The sequence below is a fragment of the Balaenoptera musculus genome, chromosome 4 (genome assembly GCF_009873245.2).
Source record: "Balaenoptera musculus isolate JJ_BM4_2016_0621 chromosome 4, mBalMus1.pri.v3, whole genome shotgun sequence".
NCBI classification, from domain to species: Eukaryota; Metazoa; Chordata; class Mammalia; order Artiodactyla; family Balaenopteridae; genus Balaenoptera; species Balaenoptera musculus.
The window spans coordinates 141,683,938-141,710,202 of record NC_045788.1 but is presented as its reverse complement, the minus strand read 5'-3'; the positions used below and the strand labels follow the sequence as shown (position 1 = coordinate 141,710,202).

General features: G+C 51.7%; 1 protein-coding gene across 4 annotated transcripts in view; it reads right to left on the bottom strand.

The window, feature by feature from the left end:
• SLC37A1 (solute carrier family 37 member 1) overlaps window positions 1-26,265 on the bottom strand; it is an 80,939-nt gene that overhangs the window by 32,448 nt on the left and 22,226 nt on the right. For all 4 annotated transcript variants that reach the window (XM_036851767.1, XM_036851769.1, XM_036851770.1 and 1 more), the window contains 7 exons: window positions 21,317-21,398; window positions 12,182-12,314; window positions 11,455-11,533; window positions 7,959-8,094; window positions 6,375-6,451; window positions 5,284-5,450; window positions 544-581 (listed from right to left, as the gene is read on the bottom strand). In XM_036851767.1, the coding sequence (XP_036707662.1) occupies window positions 544-581; window positions 5,284-5,450; window positions 6,375-6,451; window positions 7,959-8,094; window positions 11,455-11,533; window positions 12,182-12,314; window positions 21,317-21,398 (712 nt within the window). The remainder of the gene's footprint in view (window positions 1-543; window positions 582-5,283; window positions 5,451-6,374; window positions 6,452-7,958; window positions 8,095-11,454; window positions 11,534-12,181; window positions 12,315-21,316; window positions 21,399-26,265) is intronic.

The following is a 26,265-nucleotide window of genomic DNA, read 5'->3' as shown; positions in this document are numbered from 1 at the left end:
GGGGGTAGGCAGAGACCTCTGCGGACGCCGGCGGGGCAAGCGCCCTTGCAGGGCCGCGAAGACCGCAGGGTCGCTCCCCAGCTGGGCGTGAGCAGGTCAGGAAAGGGGTGGCGGTGAGCAGTGACACTGACCCAGGGAATGTGGTCCTGGTGCTGGGCGGTCCTAACGGGCCACCTGCCAGGTGTGGACGCCAGTTTCAAGTGACGCCAGCCAGCTTAGCTTTGCGTCATCCTGTAGTCACACCACGACACCCGGCCAGGAAAGGTATGATGTCCCCGCTCCTTGTGAGGCCCGGCCGGTCCCCAGCCCCTGGTGGCTCTCCGAGTCCCTAACCCAGACCGCACCAAGCTTCTCGTCTGGTTTCGGTTGTTATCATTATGATTAATCTTTTTCTAAAACTGCCGATATTTTGAGGGCAGGACCTGTGTCCATACTTCGTTACCCACTGACAGGACAGACAGGGCCAGGCTGGTGACAGTCATCAGACACCTGGCAGACGGCACACCATACTGAAGACACGAGAAGCAGGGAGCACGTCCTTACCATGGCCAGGGAAGAAGAACAGGCGATGTCCTTCGGATCTGAAACACCAAACACGGAACAGTGTGAACCAGGGCTGGGTGTTTCCTCCCACACAAGAAAGTAAACCAAAACAAGGCACCCTCTGATACTTTTACTAAATTAGCAACAATTTAAGAAAAAAGACAATGCACGAGGCAGCATGTTTGGTGGGGTGAGGGCGCAGCTCGGCCACCCCCGCAAGAACCCACACGCGCCCCTTCCCTCCCTCGGGCCCCGTGACTGCCTGATCCCCACGCGCTGAAGCCGGGAGAGTACGAAACCAGCACCGACAAACGCAAATCGTCACGAATACGAAGCCTGCTTTGCAATATGGAAAATAGTTTACAAATAAAAATAAGCAGAGCATAAGTACACTATGGTGACAAGCCATGTGAGATACATTTAAAGGATAAGTATCAGAAGGAACTAGAAAAACACGACCAGTAGATCAGAGTAGCGGGGTTCCGAATAACATTTGGGATGAGTCACTTAATGTTATGGAATTAACTAGAAGTAAAATTAGCGGGCACAAAACATCTACCTTGAAATAGAACAAAATGCCTTTTACCTAAATGCAAGGAGGTGCGAAATAAAATTCATGTTTTACGGCCAGACAAGAAAAACTTACACATAAAAATGATTCTCTGCCCTTTGGCGCCCTCTCCCCCGCAACGTGCATCATGTATCCGCGTTAGGCATCAACCAAACCTCCCCCACGAGCAGAAATACCTGCGCAGCCAAGAGGAGTAACATTCTCCAGCATCCACAAGACAACATTCCTTCCTGATCTTGTAAGGGGTCACGTGACCCACCACGATGCCCCTTAGACCTGGATTATGTAAACTGTCAATAATCCCTCTGTCTCAGAAAACTTACATAACTGTGTCTTGACTTCTAATGGGCGGAACAGTCCTCAGAGCTTTCTGAGATGCTCTTCCTGGGTTAGAATCCTCACATTTGGCTTGAATAAAATCTCCCAATTTTTTCTTACATCCACTGCTTAATTTTTTGTCGACAGAGGGGAGGACATGTGGAAGCGAACAAAACCAGAAGCTACGCTTTTTTCGTCTTCATACTTTATAATCACGCTGGTGTGACCCGGGAATGAGAGCCGGGCTTAGGGCCACGAGGAGCCCTGGCAAGCAAGCTCCACTTCTTGAGAATCTGGACAGCCGCCTTTTAACAGCTTTGCTCCTTCCCCATCACCCAGAACCCGGGTCTTTTTTATAATTTTTGGTGAGCCAGTTTAACTGCCCTGAAACACAAACCGAGCCACAGGGCTTTAAACCTCCCACAGCGGCGTTCCCTCCCGCGAGATACAGAGGGTGACACCGCAGAGGGGCCCCTGGACCACACGTGCTCCTGGGCTGGAGGCTCCTCCCCGCTCCCCTCTGCGGAGGGTGGGCCTGGGGAGCCCTGATGGTCCCGATGGCCCTGGGGAAGTGCAGTGACATCAGCAGTTCCCCAGCCCGTGGCTTTCCCCAGCTGTGCTGTGAGCCCCAGGGTCAGTCTCGATGGGGTGTGGCTGGTCCCCAGGACATGGCTTTTCCTGGGCTTTCACCCTGCAGGACATTAGCACCAGTGACCCTTGGCTGGGACACGTCTGAGGGCAGCTTCCCAGGCAGCCCTGGAGGGGCCTGTGGATGGGGTGCCCTGTCCCTTGGGCCCAGCCCCGGCAGGAAGGAGGAACAGGGGCGAGCCGGTCCCTCGCTGCTGGTCATGAGAAGGGGCGCTCCTGGGGCCTTCCCGCCCACCCTGCGGTAGGGGATTAGGGACCGGGAGGGAGCAGAAGCAGACCACCGAGATGCACGTGGATCCGGTCTCTCCTCTCTGCAGTGTCTGCCCTTGGACACAGGATGTGCTGGTCACTGCCTGCAGCTGGCTTTCATCATCACTCATACAGACGCCACCTCCTTGTCACCAGGGGGAGAACAGGTACCAATCCCCTCAGCAGAAAGAGCCCGGCGGTCTGATTCTCGTTCTGCTGTGGAGGGCCTCTGTTAGAGCAACAGGCCTGTGCCTACAGTGGACTCAGGCTGACAGGCGGCGTCGGGCCCAGGAGGAGAGGCCTTGTTCACAAGGGCCTGGCTCGGGCTGAGCGAGGAGGAGGAGTAAGGGCGTCCGAGCCTGCGAACCGGCTTCTCTCCGTTCGCTGAGACACTCGTGGACACGGGGCCGCCCTGGGTGCCGGGTCCCAGCGTGGGAGGGTTAGGGGGCCACAGAAATGCCTCCTCCCGTGAGGCCGGCTGCAGGAGCTGCCCCCAAAGGGAATTGTCATTGGCACGGTCGGCCGGCGTCCTATCACAGCCACGTGCGCTGAGCAGTGCCTCCAGAGCCCGAGCTCAAGAGGAAGACGTTCAGCGGGAAGGTGGAGAAACGCCAAGTCCAGAAGGTGGCCCAGGCCGCACAAGCTGGGCCCCGGTGACCCGGGCGCAGGCCAGGCAAGGAGAGAAGGAGCAGCCGAGGGCGGTGGGACAAAGCCGGCCAGTCCCGGGGAGAGGTGACCGGCCCAAGGCAGAGAGAGCAAGGACCAGGTGACTGGGCGATGCTCGCAGGACACCAGAGCGCCCTGCCCCGGCCATGGGGAGAGCGGGAGGAGGGGGCAGGTGTGAGGGCAGGAAAGGAGGACCAGCGAGAGGAAAGCTGGTGGCCTCATGAAGAACGGGGACACGGAACTCAACGGACGATCTTGCACAACCCTGAACATATTTACCCTGAACACCTAACGGCTAAAGGCTAAGACTCCAGGTAAAAAGAACCAGCATGGCCCAGAGGAATGTGATAGCAGAGGGAGGAGGGGAGAACAGCCTCTGTGGTCCGGACTTCAGCCCGCAGCGCCCTCCCCGCGGCCCGCGGCCCCCCAGGACCCCGTCCGTCCTCAGTGCCCGCTGAGGCCACCTCCCCACAGGCCGAGGAGGGGGCACGAGTGCTCATCTGTCCCCTGAGTCGGTACCAGTACATCTCCCAGGAACACCTTACGGGCCTGGGGGAAGCTGAGCGAGTGCATTTCATCCCAGAGTGGGCTGGGGCGGGGCAGCGGGGTGTGTGGGGGGGGGAGGCAGAGCCCCACGGTTACCATGGAAACAGGAGGGGGGTGAGAGGATGGCCAGCGGCGGGAAAGCAGCTCCAGGAGAGCCCCCCAGCCTCGCCCGCCCCCTCAGAAGCTACAGGAGCTGCGGCTCAGTGGGAGGATGCTCTCATTTTATTATAAAACCAAACCAGCGCTTCTGCGTTCTTGGAAATCCTGCCCCGCCCAGGATGACGGAGAGCCCTGGCCAGGCCAGCAAACAAGCTCCCGTCCACTGCCACGCCCTCCGCTCCTTGTCACACCGCCCCTTTCCCCAGAGCCGCCCCTTCATCAGTTGAGGAAGAGAATAAAAGCCACCGGGGACTCTGGACCTCGGGCGGAAGGCACGCGGTGGGCAGGGGGGGTGGGGTCCCTGCACTAACACAGAGGAAGCATATCGGTGTACAGGTGATGGTGTGGAAGCAGCCCCTGGAGAGTCCAGGTGACGCGATGATCCTTCCCGGAACTCCGGTGACACACAAGCGACAGTTAATGCCACAGGTCGGCATGTCGGCAAGGAAGTCACAACACCCACCCTCCCCACCGCGCCCCCATCTGTTTAACAATTCACTTGTTTGGGCCATTTCGAGATGTTGCTAACAGCTTACTGGGCCCCTGGAGAAAACGGTGACGATGGGAGCTGAGCAGCCCCGCGACCTCTGCTCACACCCAGGGGAGGGGGGCGTCTGATTCCTCATCTAACCTTGGCTTCCATGTTCACTGACAGGACAACGCTGGCCTGAGAGCCTCCCGTGTGCTCCACTAAGTGGCGGTTATTTTAAAAATGAAAAGGTTAGCATTAGCAACAAGAAAAAAGAAGTGAGAAACTTCACGTGCCTTAACCTTTTGGATGATAAAACCGGCAACTCCGAATGCAAAGCTGAAGCTACAGTTAACGCTCACCGTTGAGCTGAGTTCTGCGTCCCTGGGAGCTGACAGTGGGGAGCTATCTAGTACCATATGATTTTATGTTGCTTTAAGCCAAATCAAAGAGGTAAACGCCAAATATAACTCATCAGAATAGCTCGTGGGATTAGAGCACCCTGACATGTAACAGCTAAAGCAGCACCTGCTTCTCTATCGTTAGTGTAATTGTTAGGAATGCTTGTCCTGCCTATCTCTATTTAAAAAATTAATTTAAAATTCAATTAAAACAAAAGTCTGGGATTGAGTCTAGGATGGAACAAAGGCTTGGATTTTCTGGTAGAACACTCTTTACCTAATTAAGGTATATGATCTTAAGTCATGTCATGGTTTTAAAACACTGTCCAGGATATACCTTATCAGAAGGCAAACAAGCTGGTGAGGCACATTTCAGTTTGTGGCAGCAAGATTGGGGTGGGCCGGTGCAGCCACGTGGGCTGGGCAGTGAGCAACGTGGCAGAAGACCACGCATGCCCAACGCCACGGGGCCAGAGGACAGGGCGGGAGGAGTTTCAACACTGGTTACTCCAGAAATCGGGAAACAGCAGAAAATCCAGCAAGACCAGGAGAGCAATGGCTCATCATACCTAAGAAGGAAGTCTTCCTGGCAAGGGAGAGCTGGACAACCCCACCCCTGCCTGGGACGAAGCAGCAGCAGCCTCTTCTAAACTCGCCCCCCCCACCCCCCGCAAAGCCCTCCCGGGGAGAGGTCATCATCCACCGGTACTTACGTTCAATGAGAAAGAGAAAGCACACTATCCCCATGGCTGCCACGATGGCCCCAGGCACGATGAAGGACAGGCCCCAGCATGTGGACACCCAGTAGCCAGCAATCAAGGACCCCAGAATGTTGCCCACAGAGGTGTGGGAATTCCAGACCCCCATAATCAAACCTCGCCTGCAACACAGCAAAACACAAGGTGGCAAATGATGTCTCGGGGCTTACATGGATCAGTACGTGAGGTTACAACAGTGCCTGCACAGCGTGAGAGCTGGTGTAGAAATAAACAGGCAGTGCAACACACCACCTCTGCGAGGCTTGGGACCAGGGGTGTTTACAAGAGGACAGTATCTTCCCTTACCTCTGGCTGCATAATTACATCTCTCTGAGCTTATTCATTCTATGATTAAAAGAAGAAAGAGGCCTTTTCCTAGAATTCTTGGAAGGCCCCAAATTTAAATTTGTGCCTTTGCAATCTAAATACAATCATTTGATGGAATATCCCATTAAGCAAAGTTCACGATGAAGAACCTGCCAGATGAATGGGGCTAAATAAGACTGGATGAGTGGGTTTCCTGTTTTAGTTTCCCCATCTTGTCCAGCATCTTCGACCACTTCCTAACCGTGGGCCTGGCTGTGCTGCTGGTCACACAGATGTTACGATGGAATCTGACCGCAGTCAGGTCACCAGAGGCTGGGTACAGCTCTGCCAGCAGGCGCTGGGTGACCTGGACAGGTCACACTTCCCTGTGCCTTTCAGTCCTGTGAAAATGTAGCTTCTGCTTCGAAAGGCCTGAGGCAAGGCCCTGACTGCATTTCTCCCAGGTTCCCAGGAGGCCAGGTGAGGCCCGGGCTGCTGGATGGCTGCGCAGATGACCCAGACTCCACCCTGCCCACAACGGAGGGGCATCTCCTGGGACAGAGGCCCGCCTGAATTTTAGACCCTCAAGACCCAGACGTTTCAGTCATCTTATTTCATACAGTAGACTGATGTGTTTTTTTCTGTAATGAATCTAAAGAAAAACTAAACATAAAGCGGTCTGGTTTTTATCAGAATCTTCTGAAAACGAATGCTGCTGGAAGCAGGGCTGCCTTCCTCACCTCCCTTTTCCAAACCAGTTGCCGAGGCAGGTGACGACGCTGGGCCAGCCGGTGGTCTGTACCAGTCCGTTGACGATCTGTGACAGAGGGCAAAGGAAGAGACCGCTGAGTGGGGGACACCCACACCCGGGAGCCTGGCCTCAGGGGTTTGGGCGCCCAGCGGGGACTCTCACAAAAGGAAGGGGCAGAACCCGATGCGATACGAGCCTCGGCAGCCAGACGTGGCATTTTAACAATATACGCATATATCTTACCACGAGAGTCGTACGTGCCTATTGTGAAAATTTTAAAGTAGAGAAAAAAAAGAAAAGAAAATCTCTTGCTCGGAGATGAACTACTGTTAACAGCTTGGGGCCAGGCTGTCCACTCTCTCTCCAAGCTAAAACTTTATGAAAAGAGAAAAACCCTCTCCTTTTTATAGAACGGCGATGATACCGTAAGGGTGGCTTGTAAATTGCACGTTTTCCCTTCTTACGTCGTGAAGAAGGTACCGTTGCTGACCATCTACCGAAGGGAGCAGAACCTTGACCTAGTGCCTAGAGAGATGACTTCCCCAACTTGCCAAGCGCGCCCTGAGCTTGTGTCGGAAGCAGGGATTTAGGAAGCGTATCAGCAGCTGGCTCTGCTTTAGTCTCAGGGGCGTCAGGGGCAGCCTCCTCCAGCTGCCGCCGGGAAGGACCGGCCTCCAGAGGCGGCCTGGGAGACGCTGGTCCAGCCTCAGGGCCAGCCAGGCTCAGCCTTCCCTCCAGGAACGTGCTGGGACTCTGGGAAATAGGTTTTTCCTTCTCTCTGATTTTCTGTTATCACCATAAAGTGCGCATCGCTTTGGTAATTAAAACAGCCAAACTCTTTCAAGTCCTATGGTGAAAATTCTGAAAGCAAATTACATACGATTTGCCCTGATGACCTTGCAACATCTCCCTGGGCTGTCTGGAGAGCCTCGGAAGCTCAGCATCATTGTTCCAAGTCATTTTCCACTTCTAGCCAATATTACCCACAGGGCTGTGGGGAGGGGCAGAGCCCAGAGTTCCGGGAAGCACTGGGCCCCGCTGGAAGGGCCGGGCCGCATGCTCGTCTGGCCCTCACTCCCCTGCAGCACCCATAGGCCCTCGCCTTCCGCCCCCCCCCCCCCCCCCGCTGACTGCCCCCAACCCTGCCCGACTGCCGACCATCCCCAAGTCCCCTCAACCTCCTCCCCCACACCACGCCCCTCATCCCACCAACCCCAGAGCGGTCAAGTCTGACACAAGACAGAACATCTCAAATGCATCCAGATTAAGGCAGAAGGACTCAGAAGGGCTTCATGCTTCAATCTCCCGGCTGGGGTACCGACAAATAGGATTCTTTAGGCGGCAACTCCTGAAACTAAGAAACCCTTCACGGCTGCTGGAATTTCAGAGCAGAGGAGAGAAAAGGGGCTGGATGTGCCAGCGCCGACCCTGACCTCAGCTAGGACACAGTTCTGTGCCCACTCCCACCACCTGCCACGTGCTCTCTTGGCAGAGCTGGGGACCCGTGACATTAACACCCCGTCTGGCTCATCACGGAAATCCCATACATGGCGAGCCGTGGACCAGACCTTACCTGGGTCACCACGTAGAATCCAAAACTGTGGATGTTGTAGAAATACCCTACCCCAAACAGGGCAGTAAAAGCACCACTGGCCACCATTCCAAAAGTTAGGTAATACCTAATTGGCAGGCGTTCCCCTATTATGCCACTGAGGATGGAGAAAAAAGAAAGACAAATATGAGAAAACAAACACACCCATAATGTAAATGACCCAGCGATTTCTTTCTGGATGCTTTCATGCTGTTCTCTGAGCTTTTAGAACTTGAAAGCACTCCAATTTCCAGTAAATTTTAATCACAATTATTTTTCAATGGAGCATTTATTAACCAGAAACTGGCAACACCTTATAAGACTTTCTACTTCTAACAAAAGTCACTGTCAAATAATAAAACTGAAACACTCTGACATATATGATGCCTGCCAATTAAAAAAACAAAACCAAAAACTTGTCCTGCCAGCTAATCCTGTTTTATATAAACAATAGCCAGTGAATGTATAGAGTATTTTAAGATTTCAACTGTCGAACTGTAGACAAATATGAAAAGGGGTCCACCCGTGACCTTGAGCACGTCTCTTGGCCCTCGGGCTGGCACTAAGCCGCTGCATCAGCGGCCAGGCCAGAGGCGCTCTTGCCAACGACCCTCTGGCTGCAAGCACTGCGATCTGGTTTAAAGACAGAGCCTTGTCTTTAAGGTAAAGCCTGAAACGTGGGGCAAAGCCTCCACGCTCCCTTTGAACAGCAACGTGACGCCATAAAGAGCTAATCTCTCTGGAGAACTGCTTCCTAGAGCCGCCTGGGTGCTCAAACGAGGTAAGTTCGGTTAAGTGCCTGGCAGGTAGTGGGTGCTCAATCAAACAGATCCAGTGCTGCCGGGGAGGGTGAAAATCTCCAGTTTCACACCGGGACATACACTCAACAGGCCTTTACCACCATCACACCTCACTACCCAGTGCCATATGAAATACGTCCTTTACTGCCTTGTAGGACGTGTCACTATGGAACAGCTTGACACTGTGACTTATAAAGTGAATAGAGACCTGGAGAACAATCACAAATGACTGTGAGCCTTTGGCAATCTTTACATACACTCCGTGGGTCTCGTTTCCTTCCACGTAATCATTCTAGGAGTCAGATAAATATGGAACGTAATGAAGGATGACGCCTGCCTGCCCGGGAACCAGCTCCAAAATTCTGGTCTTTCATCTCGAGAACAAATACCCCAGAGAGATCTTCCTTCAGAATTTAGCAAAGAAAAAAGATCTACCTAGTATCACGCAAATGACCTATTAAACACTAAAGCAGAGGAAGTAATTTAAAATTAGAAACAGCATTCAGGTCAAATTTTAAGCTGAGTAGAAACTGATCACATACAAACTCGAGAGCATTCGAGACCTTCACCTTGCTCACTTCAGAGAAGAGGGAACACGTCCCAGAGGGGCTGGCTGATCTGCCCAAGGTCACGGAGTAAGTGCCAGAGTCAGACGGGCCTCCTGAGAGCTAGTGCCATCGGCTGGGGCTTACAAATATCCTCTAGTCTTGCTAGACAACACTGGGACTCAACTTGGTCTCTATTTTAAAGTTTTAAAGAAAAGGCCTAACGGAATGGACAGCATTCCACATCGTATCAGGCTCCCACAGGTAATAAGGGCCACGCCACACCTGCTTGAACCTGCTAGCGATGACCTGGGTTAACGAAGGTGCCACCACGTCTGAGTTACCTGCTACACTAACACCATCCATCTCACTAGCAATGTGTCATGACGTCGCTAAGAGGCCACGCAAGGAAGCACGCAAGGAAGCAGCGTACACCCTCATCCCCGTCACGAGTCCACTGTGGATTTCACGTTAGGTTATTATGAAATAAATCATACTATTTCATAATAAAATAAAATTATTTAATAAGAACTTTCGTTGGCGAGTTGCATAAAGAATGATCTTTGCCAATAAATAAGCAATAATAAAACCACTTTATTCAAACCAGGTTTCTTAGCCTCAGCACCCTTGGCATGTTGGGCCGGGTAATTCTTTGTGGCGAGGGGCTGTCTTGTGTCCTGTGGCACACTTAGCGGCACCCCCGGTCTCTGCCCACTAGATGCCAGCAGCACCCCCTTCTCCAGCTGAGACGACCAAAACTGTCTCCAGATATTGCTAACTGTTTCCTAGGAGACAAAATCACTCCCAGCTGGGAACCACGTTTAACTAGTGTTTTCTAGTAACTGAGAAAAACACACTCCAACCTTGGGGTCTTTTTATATTGATTATTGGTGTCCAGTAAAACTGCGGTTCTTAGAACATAAATATTTGACCCCAAGATGGAATACGGCTGGCAGCCCACGCCCTAAGGCGCCTGAGGCTTACACCGTCCTTCTCAGCAGCTGGGCTCCTGTTCTGTGCTGCACCCGTGTTATTCATTCCGCACTCAGACGAGCCCTGCAGCTCTACGCAGATGTGCAAGTTCAACAAAGGGGTGATAGCCACTCCATCAGCAGAAACCACCTGTCTGGGTACCAGACACCCAGACGGTCCTGAGCTGGGGAGGGGGTCCAGGTCTCGGTGATAACACAGTCTGGGTGGATCTCAGGGAAGAAGGTAAACACTTACAGGGATTCCAGAGATTCCCAAAGCTCTAAAACTCTGTGTCTCTGAACAAAGCCCTCTTTGGACTAAAGGCCTTAGTCCCTATACGTTTTGTTTTGTTTTTTTGTTAAACTTGGCTAGACTGCCACAATAGCAGTTTTTAACCGGCCAACTGCATGTCCTGTTATTACCCACTAATATTTACCACCTCCCTAGGCCAATTCAGAACTGGATCAAGAATGGGGTAATGATCGTATGTCACAGACGCTGGGAACACAGCACGGGCCAGGCCCCGTTCTGAGCATTCTGCATGTATTAACTCATTTAAACCTCACCACACTCCTGTGAGTTAAGAACTACTGTTTCCCCCATTTTGCAAAGGGGAAACTGAGGCCCAAGGAGGTGCGGTAACTTGTCCAGAGCCACCCAAGCGAGCAGTCAAGCCGGGACCAAATCCCAGCAACGTGCCTCTGGGGGCCACACCTCCCACCGCCAGGCAGGACGGCCTCTGGCACTCAGCGGAGGCTCTGTTCCGGCCTAGCGGGGCATCCAGGTGGACACGCCCAGCACCCGCTGTGTGAACTGCTCTGATGCCAGGCGGGGTTAGGAAAGAGACGGCGGCCCCTGAAACCAGCGAAGGGTATGCTCTGCCGTGCTCACCGGGCGGGGAGCGGCCAGGGCCCTGCTCCCGAGTGACCGGGTCCCGGCAGGGCTCACGGTGCATCCAACCCCGGGGCCGGGAAAGCCGTCCGAGGACAGCCTGCCCGATCGGCAGGACAGCCGGGCCGTGTGCGGGCGTCCACCTCATCCCTGTCTCTGAGGAGAGACCGGAGGAGCAGCCGCCTGCGGGCGGGGCGGCGTCTTCAGCGCACCGGAGCTGCGCTCTGCGCCCAGCGGACCGCCTGGGTCCTGCAGTCCAGCCCGACCTACCTCAGGTACATGCCGACAGCGTACGCGCACAGGAAGGAGTAGTCCAGGGCGCCGAGCAGCTGCTGGTAGTTACCCTCATCTGCGCGGGGCGAGAAGCAACAGGGAAGGGAGAGCATTGCTCACTTTCCACTAAATACCAACGTATGTCCGGGGGAGGTGCAATGACACACGAGACCTCTGCCCTCCACGTCCGGGCGGTGTCCTCAGAAAGGAACACAGAAAATACAGCAACTGGAGATCAAGTCACCATGTTTCCAGTAATCGCTACATAAACATCACTCCCATCAGGTCAAATCCCCATCGCTGGCGCTGAGCTTGTGGGTTCTGTTCTGCTTCACCTGTCACACCGGCTTTGGTTCGGGCCCCCCAGGCCAGCCCCACACCACAGCTCTGAGATGGCTCTCTTCTTTCCACCCACAGCTTACGCTCTGTAAGTCCTAACGTCCAGCTTGGACAAACGCAACCTGCAGATGACCTTCAGCAGGTCTGACCACTGAGCGACACCTCTGCACACGGGCACGGGAAACGTGCAGCAGCTGAAGGTGCGAGGCTGGTTTGCTGGGAGGAGAGGTTGGTTTGCACCTGGAGGCGCAGCTGCATCCGACGGCATCGTCACCGCTGCTGAGATCAGCCAGCCGGCTCGGGGACTGCCACCTGTGGAGGAGGCCTGCAGGGACGGCCAGCTTCAGCCACGGGACGAAAGCAGGGGGACGGACGGAGAACTCACCAAATGGGGCCCAGCCGCAGTCGGTCCCGTTGTCTGGGGGCTGGTGAGCGGGGCTGTCCCCGGCTTTTCGGCTCTGGCTGTTGAATCCGACCTCCCGCTCATATGAAGCTGTGCAATCTCTGTGCAGCTCACCCTGGGACATACACGGGGAGGACAGAAGCCAGAGAGAGAGAGTGCGCTCAGGTGGGGCTCAGCCACCCCTCTCCTTACAGCCGTCCTAGGGGGATACGGCACCTCTGGGGCGGTGTGTCTAGGACGGTGTCTCGGGGACGGTTCCTCGAGCTCCCTAGCGGCCGTCCCCTCCTGAGCACAGACACAGCCGACACAGCCTGTACCGGGCCACCCACAGACGACTGCTCAGAGCAGCCGGGCGGCATGGGGGACCAGCTGCCCAGAACGGAAGAATGGATTCATCTTGCTGGATTTATATCACTGACAACAAGTTACAGGTCCACCAAGGACGAGGATGAATCTCGAAACAAAATAAGCCTGACACGAAGGAGCACAAATGGGAGGACTTTGTTTACAGAGCTCAGGAGGAGGGAAGTAAATCCAGGTGGCATTGGTGAGAATGGCGGTCACCTAGAGAAGGGGAACAATGATGGGGACCAGGCACAGGGAGCCCGCGGGGAGCTGGACAGGGGCCAGACCTTAACCTAGGTGATGATTTCCTGGGTGAGCATGTAAATACTTGCCAGGCTAGACACCGCAGGTCTGTGCACTTTACTATGTGCAAATCATATGTCAACCCCCCCCCCCAAAACTAGCTCAAGGTGCTCCTTAAGGAGGCGTTCACACTTCCAGAAAAGTGCCGCAGGGCAGCCGGGGCCGCCCTGTTATGGGGACCTGAGTAACAGGTGACTTGTTCCTTAAAACACAAGGGGCAGCAGACAGGACTCCATGCGCCTGCGGTGCCACCTGGGGGTCACATGTGTCCCCTCCCAGGTGGCCCCTGGCTCCCACTTCTCCCCTGCTGGGCGCTTTCTGGGGTTTCCGCTACACGGGGCTCAGATGGACCAATCCATCAGGTGTGAGTGAGGGCAGAAAGGAGGCGTCCTCAAGGTCAAGGAGGTGGCCCTCAGGGGGAGCAGAGGTCCTGAAGGGGCGTCCTTTAGTGAGCTGCGGCCTGAGAGAGGCTGGGCCTGGGGGGCTGAGGGGAAGGCTGGTCCCGGCAGGAGCATCTACCCCGGGGTCAAGACACAGGGCAGCGGGCAGGGAGCTGCACCCCAGTCCACCAGGTGGGGGGCAGCCAGGAGGCCTGTCCACCACCTTCGCTTTGTGGGTACCCCGCCTCTTCAGGAGGGGGTCACTAAAGAGGCTGATCTCCTTTAAAAGGCCGCCTCGCTAGCACTGTGGTCAGCCACGGCGGGACAGCTGATTTTACATGGACACACGCCCCTGAGACCTGGCCTGGCACGGGGGACCCAGCCACTCTGTGGTCACGTGGCTTTGTCATCATCACTGGGCTGCTCTGCTGTAATTTAAACACAAGGTTCCGCTAAAACTAGCCAAGGTTCCGCTTTCCAAACTCAAAGTAACACTTTGCAAATAGCTTTCCTCAGCCGAGCTCACGCTCCCCAGGGGTGGAGGCCGGGCGCTGTCACCCTGGGCTGCTCGGGGCCCCTTCCCTGCCCGCCTGAGACACTGTGGACGCGGCTGCGGATTTGGGACGGGGACGCGGCTGCGGATTTGGGACGGGGACGCGGCTGCGGATTTGGGACGGGGACGCGCCTGCGGATTTGGGACGGGGACGCGCCTGCGGATTTGGGACGGGGACGCGGCTGCGGATTTGGGACGGGGACGCGCCTGCGGATTTGGGACGGGGACGCGCCTGCGGATTTGGGACGGGGACGCGGCTGCGGATTTGGGACGGGGACGCGCCTGCGGATTTGGGACGGGGACGCGCCTGCGGATTTGGGACGGGGACGCGCCTGCGGATTTGGGACGGGGACGCGCCTGCGGATTTGGGACGGGGACGCGGCTGCGGATTTGGGACGGGGACGTGGCTGCGGATTTGGGACGGGGACGCGCCTGCGGATTTGGGACGGGGACGCGGCTGTGGATTTGGGACGGGGACACGGGGGAGCCCTGCCTTTCTGCATGAAGCTGGATTCCCAGCACTTTCCCACCCGCCTGATGTGATAATTTCCCTCCCTCTTTGTCTTCAGAAGTCAGGTGTGTCCGCCCACCTTTCTCTGCTGTTTCTCTTGGAAGCCAGCCGGGCCCGGAGGCACCACTGATGCTGTCTATTCACCTTTCAATAAGGGAGCCACAGGCAGGACGCAGGGACCCCCATGGGCTGAGGGGGACCCTCGAGCGGGGCTGGCGTGGGGGTTCCTAACACACGCCTTACACAGAAGCCCGGGAAGAGGACCGTTATAGACGCGGCTCCCACCGGCAGGTCCACGTCCTCCTTCACCAGCCACGGGGGATATAAAGGATTAGAAAGCATCCCTTTTTGTTTCATAAACAAGCAGAAGAGCTTTTCTGTTTTGGTTTGTCCAGGGATGAGAGGTATCGGTCAGGGACGCAGGCTCTGAGCCGGGGTCCTGGTGCTGCTGTGCCGGTTTCCAGCCTCGGCCAACTCACGGGCACTCCCCACGGTCCCTTAAGAAGCCAGCAGAGCGCGGCCCGTCCGGCGCTGCCGTGAAGATGAGCACGTGCAGGTGTGTGCAGAAAGCTCCCCTCCGGGTCCCCAGCCCTCAGAAAGGCTCGGCGACTGGCAGCTGTGTGTTTTGGGTCCACCCACACAGGGGCACCCCAGGGCCTCCAGCTGGCCTTAATCTCACTGAGCTCCCTTTTCTCCCCAGCCCTCCTCCTTCATATGAGAAATGCAATCTCCAGCCCATCCCCCTGAAAAGCTGAAGCAAAAGCAATACAAGACTTAACATTACTCGAGCATAAAGAGTTCTGAGGGGGGGCTTCCCTGGTGGCACAGTGGTTGAGAATCTGCCTGCCAATGCAGGGGACACGGGTTCGAGCCCTGGTCTGGGAAGATCCCACATGCCGCGGAGCAACTGGGCCCGTGAGCCACAATTACTGAGCCTGCGCCTCTGGAGCCTGTGCTCCGCAACAAGAGAGGCCGCGATAGTGAGAGGCCCGCGCACTGCAATGAAGAGTGGCCCCTGCTCGCCGCAACTAGAGAAAGCCCTCGCACAGAAACGAAGGCCCAACACAGCCAAAAATAAATAAATAAATAAATAAATAATAAAAATAAAGGAATTTGTCATTAATGAATGAATTTATAAAAAAAAAAAAAGAGTTCTGAGGACATTTAAATAACCACGTTAGCTTTTAATAAGACTGCCATATTTTAACTTTTCAATGAGTTTTATTCCCCAAACCTGGTGTTTGCAGGAAAATTAAGGATTAATGAAACTAAGATAAACTTAGTTTGTCAGAAAAAAAACTCACCAGGTGAACTGATTCTTACCATGTTATAAAATCATTTCGGGGGTGGGGAGCTAGTCCTTTGCTTTCATAAAAGCAGTCTCCTTTGCAAATTTTTTACACACATGCCTTTCAACAGATAACACATAAAATTAATCAAAATACACCAGGCAGTGATTAAAAGACGATCAATCAAAAGACAATGTGGCAGCCGAGAAATACGGTTGTGAAACGCCAAGAGGGGAAGAGCAGAATGGAACATTCCAGGTGCATGGGGCTCATACGTGTTTAAAAATGTCTGTGTAATACACAAAGGGACGGCAACAACACAATAAACCGCAAGACTCCAGAGTGACTGGAAGGTGGGTGGGGGGCAGGGAGTGAGAGAAGACAGGTGTGGACATGATGGAAGGATGCAGAAAACGGCCATGACGTTACGAAGCACCATGTAGGGGGGAGGGGCAGGGACACAGGGGGGTGCACTTACCTCCCATCTACAGATCCCCTCTCTAGCACCCTCCACCCCCAGCACTGGGCAGCAGGAGCTGCAGCAGACATGTTCCCCGTAAGCTCCACACACACCGGCCCGTGCAGTCACTTAGGCACCAATGTTTTTATATAAATGTACATTAATGAAGACTCTACGTGCTAAACTCTGAACTTGAGCAGCTTCACCCTGAGAAACTCTTTATTCGTTCATTCATTCCAAAAACATGGGCTTTTTGGTCCTCTGGCCAAGGCTACAGCGAGCTACTCATTGTCTGTAACGGAGGAGACAGCCCGGTGGGAATGGGGAAGGGGTCCAGAAGATGCTGGGAGGTGACAGGGAGACGGGCAGGAGACTGAGAGCAGGGGATTCGGGCCTCATCAGGAGGAGAGGGGCTGTGTCAGCTTCGCTTCACCTTTGAACGACACACGGAGTTTAGTGTGTGCGCACGTACGTGCATGCGTGTGTCCGTGTGAGTGTGTACATAATCTATACAGAGTGCATATGTTTAGTTAATTTTCTAGGGTTCATTAGGTTGTGTGGGTCCATTTATTTTAATTAGTCCTTTAGACTCCTTTTATGAAGCTCTGGGTTAAAAGAACTCTCCAAAGCATTATGCAAAAGAAGTCCTAGAAGAGAAATGAAAGTTCTGGTGCCTGCTATGCTCTGAATGCTGGTGTTCCCACCAAATTCATATGTTGAAACCTAACCCCTGAGGTGACGGTATTAGGAGGTGGGGCCTTTAGCAGGTGATTAAGTCATGAGGGTAGAGACCTCATGAATGGGATTAATGCTCTTTTAAACGGACCCCAGAGAACCCCTCAACCTTCCACCAAGTGAAGCTACAAGGAGGCGGCCGTCTGCAAGCTGGAAGAGGGCCCTCACCAGAAACTGACCGTGCGGGCATCCACCCTGATCTGGGATGTCCAGCCTTCAGAACTGTGAGCAACAAATGTCTGCGTCTACAGCCACCCAGTCTATGGTATTTTGTTACAGCAGCAAGAGCGGATGAAGCAGTGCTCAAAACAGGAAGAACAGACAACCTGGGCCCCATTTACAACAGCACCTGGAGGTGGTCAGTTCACAGGAGCCACATGAAAATGGACCAAACACACACCTGCATATGCAAAGGTACACCCACTCACCAAGGTGTACAGAAATACATAGGGAAGTTTTTGGGTCACTGTCTATTTTTTTTAAACGGGATCATTCTACATGGACTTATGTCCACCTTGACTCTTCTTACTCAAAAATACCTGCTGGGAATCATTCTGAGTCAACTGGTTTGGCTCCAATTAATTCTTTTAAGTAGTTGCACATATCAGAATATGGATGTGCCATAATTTATTCTAACTTTCAGCTGCTGATTAAGTTCACATAATAGCCAGGTTTTTTTTTTTTTTTCCTTTAAAAAAAAAATTGCAGACAATGCTACAAACAAGATGCTTATGCAAAAACTCCTAAGTGCTGGTGCTTTCATTTTCATGGACAAGATTCCCAGAAGCAGGACTGAAGGACAAGCATTTTTAATTTCAACAGGTGTTACCCAGATGATTTCCAAAAGGCTGTAACACTTCACATCTCTATCACCCATACCTGAAAGTCTTCTCCCGCCATCACTGCCAGCAACAGGGGCTATTACTCTCTTAGGTGTTTTGCCACTTGGTGGGTATAAAGTGGTATATCCCTTGTCTGTGAACTGCCTCTTCACCCACTCCATCCATCATTCCTTTGGATTTCCCAACTTCATACCCCTAAGATGGACATCATCCTGTTCTTGGATTTTTACTTTTTATTTTTTACATTTAAATCTTTAATCTATCCATCTATTCTTTATAAGATAGGGGTTCAACTTTATTTCTTCCAGATGAATCTGCAGTTGTGTCAACACCATTTATTAGATGAACTATACTTTTCCCATCACCTCTGTCAGCCATTCTACTGTATGTTTCCACAGTATTTTCTATACTTTTCTACTGACCTCTTTGTCTATCCGCATGCAATACCATAATAATTTGATTATAGTGGCTTAAAAAATGTTCCCTTTTCCACACTTTCCTTGGTAATTAATTCTTGGTCATTCTTTTCACATAAACTCTAAGATTATTTTATTCAGTTAAAAAAGACATTGCTGAGATTTTCATTGGAGTTGTGTCCTATTTAAATACGAATACTGGGAACAGTAGAACTTTCCAGATAGCAAGTTTCCCACCCAAAGCCAAGGTATGCACTTCCAGCCTTTCAGGCTTTGTTTTCTGTCCGCCGCTGAGGATTTCACGGCTTTCTCTTCCTGGGTCCCGTGTGTGCAGAGAGGGCTGGACAGTCACAATCAGACCGGTCAATGTGACAGCTCCCCTCGGGGACCTTGGATCCCCTGCAGCTCAGGCTCTCCCTGAGAACCCTCTGCTTTCAGGCTTTTGTTCTGGCCCAGCCCGGGGGTGGGGGGGCAGGGAAGAGCCCCCCAGAGTGTCCCTCGGGCAGCGTGCAGGCCCCACATGTCCATCGGCCTCCAGTTAAGAGGCAGGGCTAGCACTGGAGCAGCTCTCAGAAGAGAGCGAGGTTGTAACCCCACCTCCTCCCAGCCCTGTTTTCATCACTATCACTTATTTTTCCTTTTTGCTATATACTAAAATCAGAGAAAAATGAAAGGTTTCATCAGTGACTAGACTAAGTCTAAACAGAGTAGCCTCACGCCACCACGACATGTCACGTCACTGTAAGTGACATTAAAGAATATGAATCATTTTATGATTCACCACCCCTGGTGATCAATTCCAGGTACACAAATATATTTTAATTTTGTTTTGCTCATAATGTGCTAATAAACATAAGTTATAGATAATTCAGACTGTTCCTTGGGTCAACAGCACCGTTACTACTTCTAGTTTTATAAATAAGATGAGCTAAATAAAGCACATGAAAGCCTTGTAAGGCATTACAAAGTAAGTTATCATATGGAGTGTGACATCTTATCTATCTCAGAAGGCAAAGAAGCCCCCGGGTTCTGCGTTAGGCCAATCCACACCCAGGCACGTCTAAGGTGCTAAGTCAGACAATCTGCGTGTTGAAGAAAATCTGGGTGTGATGCCGTGACTGTACCCAGCTTCTTACACCTGCCCTAGAGACCCTGTGGCAGGGAGGATAAGGGCAGGGACCCTGGAGTCAGCACGACCCCGTGGAATTCACCTGAGGTGGCCCTGGCCTGCACAGAGGAATTAGACTCCTGAGTCTCAGTTTCCTCAAAAGGACACTCACAGGACTGCCGTGACGATGATATTAAATAAGGGAGGCGTGCACCTTGTCAGGCGCGGGGCTCAGCCAGTGGCAGTCACCGTGACCGATGAAAACTTAACTAAGATCCGGACCCCTCGTCACTAAGCCCCAAGCCCCCAACGGGGAAGCCGGGAGAGTGGCCTGGAACAATGCCGCATCCCTTCCTGGCTAAATGGGGACCCTCGTGACCACCAGAAGGAGACCCTCCAGTGGCCAGCCCCCCTCAGCATGCTGCCTCGGTCCCAACACGGGCCCTGCGCCTGTCAGGCTGCTGCTGCACCGCGACGCCCCCAGCAGGCCAGGATTGGCCCCAGGATCCACATCTGGCCTTCCAGGATCCATCGGAGCCTCAGGAAGGCTCCCGACCCCACTGGCTCCTTCAGTTCTAGGCACTCTCTAAGGTCCCTTCAACGGTCTCTTCCCTTTTCATAACTTGCCTTTTTCTTGAGCCATATGTGTATTTCCCTAACCAGGAAGACAGGAATTAGGAGTATTTAAGTTGACAGGGGCGGGTTGGTCCTTGGTACTGGTATTAGAGACACTGGTCAAGTGGATGAAGGCCCACCCTCTCCTGTCCCATCCTTTTCTCTTTTTTGAAAACTGCATTATAAAAGGTCTGCAGGGGCTTCCCTGGTGGCGCAGTGGTTGAGAATCTGCCTGCCAACGCAGGGGACACGGGTTCGAGCCCTGGTCTGGGAAGATCCCACATGCCGCGGAGCGACTAGGCCCGTGAGCCACAATTACTGAGCCTGCGCGTCTGGAGCCTGTGCTCTGCAACAAGAGATGCCGCAATAGTGAGAGGCCCGCGCACCGCGATGAAGAGTGGCCCCCACTTGCCGCAACTAGAGAAAAGCCCTCGCACAGAAACGAAGACCCAACACAGCTATAAATAAATAAATAAATAAATAAATAAATAAATAAATAAATAAATAAATAAATAAATAAAAAAGAACAGGCATTCTTTAAAAAAAAAAAAAAAAAGGTCTGCAAAGATTGCCACAGTTATTCAAACTTGGTACATCAAAAAAGGGAGAATGTTACAAGCGACTTGAAGGGCCGGGGAAATTCCTGCTTCCTAGGGGTCAAGGAGGAATTGCTGCAGACCGGGGAACACAGAACCGTCCAGAGAAGCAACAGCCTCGGCACTGCCTCTGCCACCGGCCGGGAGCCGAGAGGACAGCTGTCCAGCACTCGGCCCCCTCCTCCCCCCGCCCCCCGACCCGGGGGGCAGAGGAAGCGGGACCACAAAGGTCAACGGAATTACAGTCCCGGACCTGCGTCCCTGCCAATGAGGAGAAAGTGAGGGGGGGGCAGTCGGGCTGTAAATGAGCCACCTTTGGCCCTGGACCATTTCCTCGTCTCTTCTATAATAAAGGCCCAGCAGCCATTCAAGCCAGTTGACGGACTGCAGGCAAAATGATGTCATTCCAGTGAGGGTAAGAAAACTACTCTGCTTTTTCCCGGGTTACAACTGGCTATTTCGTAGGATTGTCTCCTTTAATCTTCTTTTCCCCAAGTCGAGTTAAATGCCTGCCTAATAACTTCCTGCACACCCATCACTCACACAGAAACTCAGTGTTCTGAGAATAATGGAGAAACACCACCACTGCCAGACTTAGGATCAAAGCCTAATGGCCGTAGAAGCAATTTGGGGAACATTTTTAGCCTGGATGTATTCGGAGGGAAAGTTCACACAAGACAGAATAGATATTTAATTAAGCTTTAGAATTCTGGAACAGTCAACGAATATAACTGAAAGTATACTACCTCTGAAATTATAAATCCTAAAACCATTTTAAAGTTATTAATTTCAGAAAAGAGAAACTAAAAACCAAAGCAGCAAAATACCTTGCTTCTCCACAATCCATTTTCTCCATTTATCTTACTGCTCTCCCCCAAACTCCCCTTCCCCCCAACCGGCTTACTAGTTCCTTACAGAGATTACAGGCAGGAAATGAAATCGAGTGCTTTCAATGATTTCTTACCTTAACTATGCTGATAGGCTTTCGAGATAAGTGAAAACTTGCATACAGCAAAAATGTCAAAATAAAAATGAAGGCTCTGTACCTGAAACACAAAACAGTGGCAGGGATGACATAAAATTATAAGATGCCATATGATCCAGCAATCCCACTCCCGGGCATACACCCAGACAAAACCGTAATTCGAAAAGATACGTGCCCCTTATGTTCATAGCAGCACTAGTTACAATAGCCAAGACATAGAAACAGCCTAAATGTCCATCGACAGATGAATGGATACACAAGATGTGGTACATATATGCAATGGAATATTACTCATCCATAAGAAAGAATGTAATAATGCCATTTGCAGCAACATGGATGGGCCTAGAGATGATCATACTAAGTGAAGTAAGTCAGAAAGAGAAAGACAAATACCATATGATATCACTTATATGTGGAATCTAAAATACGATACAAATGAACCTATCTGCAAAACAGAAACAGACTCACAGCCATAGAGAACAGACTTGTGGTTGCCAATGGGGAGGGAAGCTGGGGGAGGGAGGGACGGGGAGTTTGGGATTAGTAGGTGCAAACTACTACATAGAGAATGGATAAACAACAAGGTCCTACTGTATAGCACAGGGAACTATATTCAATATCCTGTGATAATCCATAATGGAAAAGAATATGAAAACGAACATATATATGTATAACGAACATATACATGTATTACTTTGCTGTACAGCAGAAATTAAACACAACGTTGTAAATCAACCATACTTCAATAAAAAAAAAGGTGCATTAAGAATCCATTACAACGGTATTCTTAAATTTCCTTATGCTGTATGTTTTTTTACTCAGTCCTACATCAAAGATCAATCCTGTTTATAACACCATTACAATATTTTAAAAATGTGCCACTTTTACTTTGTTCATTGAAACTATTTAAACCATCATGAGAAAAACTAATCAAAGAGAAACCTGGGACACAGATGTACACATGGGTTTACAAAGCAGACAAAAAGGAATGATGATTTAGTTTGTAACGAAATTAACTGCAAGTGACTTATAAGCCTGCTACCCTGCGCATTTAAGATCATATTTATTTTTTACTTTTTAGAAGGACACAAGCAAGGCAGAAATATAACTATTTCACCGGCCTCAGTGAGAACAACTCAGTGACGCTGACAAGCTATGAATAAGGCCAATGACATAAAAACTATTGGCCCAAAGCCCTGCTGCTGTTCTTGGTTTATGAGAAAAGCAGTTCGAGAGGAAGTGCTGAGGTGTATGGAGACTACAGACAAGAAGATACTTCAGCAAGAAGATGAAAGTTCATTCAGGTCTAAATGTGGTTCTAAATGTTTGAACCACCCTATAGAAAAGCGGCCCTTCGGGGAAGACAACGGGTCGGGAGGAAGAAGTCCTTGGCAACAGATGGTGACAAGGAGACCCAGCAGGAAGGCAGGCCCTTGCGTCCTGAGGCCCGGCCCCTAACCCTGAAGGACCCGTCCTGTTCTGGTCTGGAAAGGCCAATGATCTTCCAACTGCGTGCGGGCTTGAACCCATGATGACACAAGGCGGAGGCAGGGGCGACAGAACAGAGAGGGGCTGCAGGGGGGCCACGGCCCCCGGGGAGGCGGCTCATTCAAGGCCCTCGATGAGGAGGGGACCTTCCTCCTGTCTCCCACCCACATTTCCAATGTTGTGATTTACTTCTCAAGGGTAGCTTTCTGGACTAACACGAAGACTCCTGAGGGTGTCTGCCTCCCTGGCCACCAGAAAAGGCAGGAGTCAAATAAATATTTCCAGCTTTTTAACAAAAGGTCATATTTCAGGTGGGAAAAAAGGCTTGGTAGTACCGTGGGACTCAAACCTTCCACCTCTGGAACACCCGTGCTTAGCGAGGGCGCACCACACCGACTTCATCAAGGAAGCATTTACTGATGGTTTTCCTAGGATTCTTTGCTCTTCGAGCCCCTGCCAATGAGCAGGTAGGAAAAAAGTAAACTATAAACAAGTGAGTGTGTCATCTATCGCAAAAAACACAGACTATGCAAGTACAGTGGACCTGTGACAAAAGTCTAGGCCTTTGTCCTTGTGTTTCTGAAAGTCATCCGTTTTGGTAGGGGGTGGAGGTCTCTCAATTCCTTGCTGGAAGCTCTCCGCATCCCACACCCTGCTCCTCTGCACCAGCTTATGAAGGTTCTAGGCCACTGGAACTTTCAACACCCGAATTTCCAGCCCATAGCTAGACTCATTGGTTGCTTGATGCCCACTTGCTAGGGCTAGTGTGGACTGTCAGGGACCCCCATCGGACCCCATCTGGGTACAGAGCTCCCTTTTCCCATCTCCACAAGGAGTAAGAAAATATTCTCAGTCTGAGTTACCTCCAGCCCCTCCCAAATCAGAGCCTGAGAGAAGGATTTGGAGCCCTCAAGGACGCTACATACAACCAGCTTGCAGGTGTGCCATCGGCCAGGAGACTCTGGATTTCATCATCACCCAGCTCAGAAGGATTTGGAAAGAGCAGGTCTACTTAAATGGGCCTTGGGGGGCTTCCCTGGTGGCACAGTGGTTAAGAATCCACCTGCCAATGCAGGGGACATGGGTTCGAGCCCTGGTCCGGGAAGATCCCACATGCCGCGGAGCAACTGAGCCCGTGCACCACAGCTACTGAGCCTGCGCTCTAGAGCCCGTGAGCCACAACTACTGAGCCCGTGCGCCTAGAGCCCGAGAGCCACAGCTACTGATGTCCGCGTGCCTAGAGCCCGTGCTCCACAACAAGAGAAGCCACCGCAATGAGAAGCCCGTGCACCGCAACGAAGAGTAGCCCCCGCTCGCCGCAACTAGAGAAAGCCCGCGCGCAGCAACGAAGACGCAACGCAGCCAAAAATAAAATAAATAAAATAAATAAATTAAAAAAGAAAATGGGCCTTGGGTTCATGGTCTCCACTCTCTACCCAGAACATTCCACTTATAAATATTCTAGTTTTATTAAGTGCATTTAATATATTTATTAAATAGAATAAATAAATCCAGAAATAAAGAGCTCGTCCGTATGCCTCGATCAGGTCTGAAGAGCCCTGGGGCCCTAACACACCTGCATTCATTCCTAGGCTGTCAAGCTGTCTAGGTTATGGGAACCCAGCAGCCATTCCTGGGCCCTTGCCTTCTTCTCTAGCGGGCGGTCTTGCATGCGATGCTCACCTGCCCAGAGCCTGCAGGGGCGGAAGTAGTTGCCATGACCGCCCCGTGCTGGGAGATGCCATGCTGGAGCACAGCCATGGAAGCCCCGAGAACACCGAGGGCTACAGAGCGGAGAACTTGCCTCCAGACATTTTCAGTTCAGTTTTGGGTGGAGGTGAAACACCTTGATGAATCAGCCCCTTTGGGAAGAGTACCGGCCTGCCGGTTAGCAGGGCTCTCGGAGGGAACCTGCTCTGCAGAATCAGGGCAAAGGGTCAACCTAGCCTGCAAACCGGGAGTTTCCTAGACACAGAATGTATGTCTCCTAAAGAGGAAGCCGATCTTTCATTTTGCCCGTATCAGGCCAACTCTACTCCGTTTTCAAATCCTTCCTCTCTCTTTCCTCATCTTATTACGTAGGATTTGAGGAGAGGGGAAGAGCCAGCAGCTAGAGGCTGAGTTCTCCACTTCTGGAAGGCCTAAACACAGCCCCACTGGTCACTTTTAAACCACTGTGGGGCTGCTGCCTTCCTAGTGGCCATGGCAATACCCCCGTCCTGGAGAGCGAGCAGACTTCTTACTTCTGCAGGATTATCCTGGGTTGTGGGGACTAAACAATCCTCCAGAAGTCCTTTCCCATTTTGTAATTCTATCCTCGTCCACCTTCTTCCTTTATCACTTGTGAAGCAAGGACTTTGGATAATATTTGTTTCCTTTTATCCATCTTGTAGTGGGTTGAATACTGTCCCCCCAAAAATTGATGTCCACCATAAATCTTAGAATGTGGCCTCATTTGGAAATCGGGTCTTGCAGATGTAATTAGTTACGTTGAGGTCATACTTAACTCACGTATGACCTACAATCCACTAAGATCCTAAATCCAGCTCCGTGTCCTTATAAAAGGCCATGGGGAGACACAGAGACAGACAGGGAGGAAGGCCACGTGGTGATGCAGGTACAGCAGGACAAGGAACGCTAGGACAGCCAGCAGCCGGCAGAAACGGGAAGAGGCAAGGAAGCGTGCTTCCCTCGAGCCTTCTGTGGGAGCCCGGCCCTACCGACACCTTGATCTCAGACGTCTGCCTTCCAGAACCATGAGAAAATTAATTTCTGTCCTTTTAAGCCAACCAGTTTGTGGACTTGTTTTAGCAGCCCCAGGAAACGAATATAATCCGATACTTTAATTTCTGCTTTGTGTTACATTTAGGCTTGTGAATATTAAGCAAATACAATTAAAAATGAATTACTTAAACCTTTACTTCATCAGTGTTCCACTTACTTTCTGTAACAATAGATAGCATTCTCTGTATCCACCAATACTACAAAAATAGTGTTTGAGTTAACCCCAAGTTTCTAGCAAAAAAAGCCTATCTCAGCAAGGTGCCTTCAAAGCTTCCTCAGAAATGTTCCAGAATGCCGCAGGCATTCCCAGACAATTCAGAGACTCAAGGGAGAATATCGTTTCCTTATTTGAGTGTTATTTATCTCGGTCATATGCAAATAAGAAGTAAAAAATTCTTTAGACGAGAGTTACTGAACAGTATCCTTTGGCACAGAAATTAGTAAGAAGACATCCCTAATTTAGGAACAAGGAAACGAGGCATACTGTGACATGAGCCTCTCCAGAGCACCCTAAAGGAGGGCCACGATGTCAGTGACGTTATCACTGACCCCTTGGTTTAGGGGCTCTCTGCCTGGTCGCCCCTCAGAGAAGCTACAGTTTTTCCCTCTAGTAGTCAATCAGGAGTTTGTGGGAACCTACTTTGAGGTTACATAGA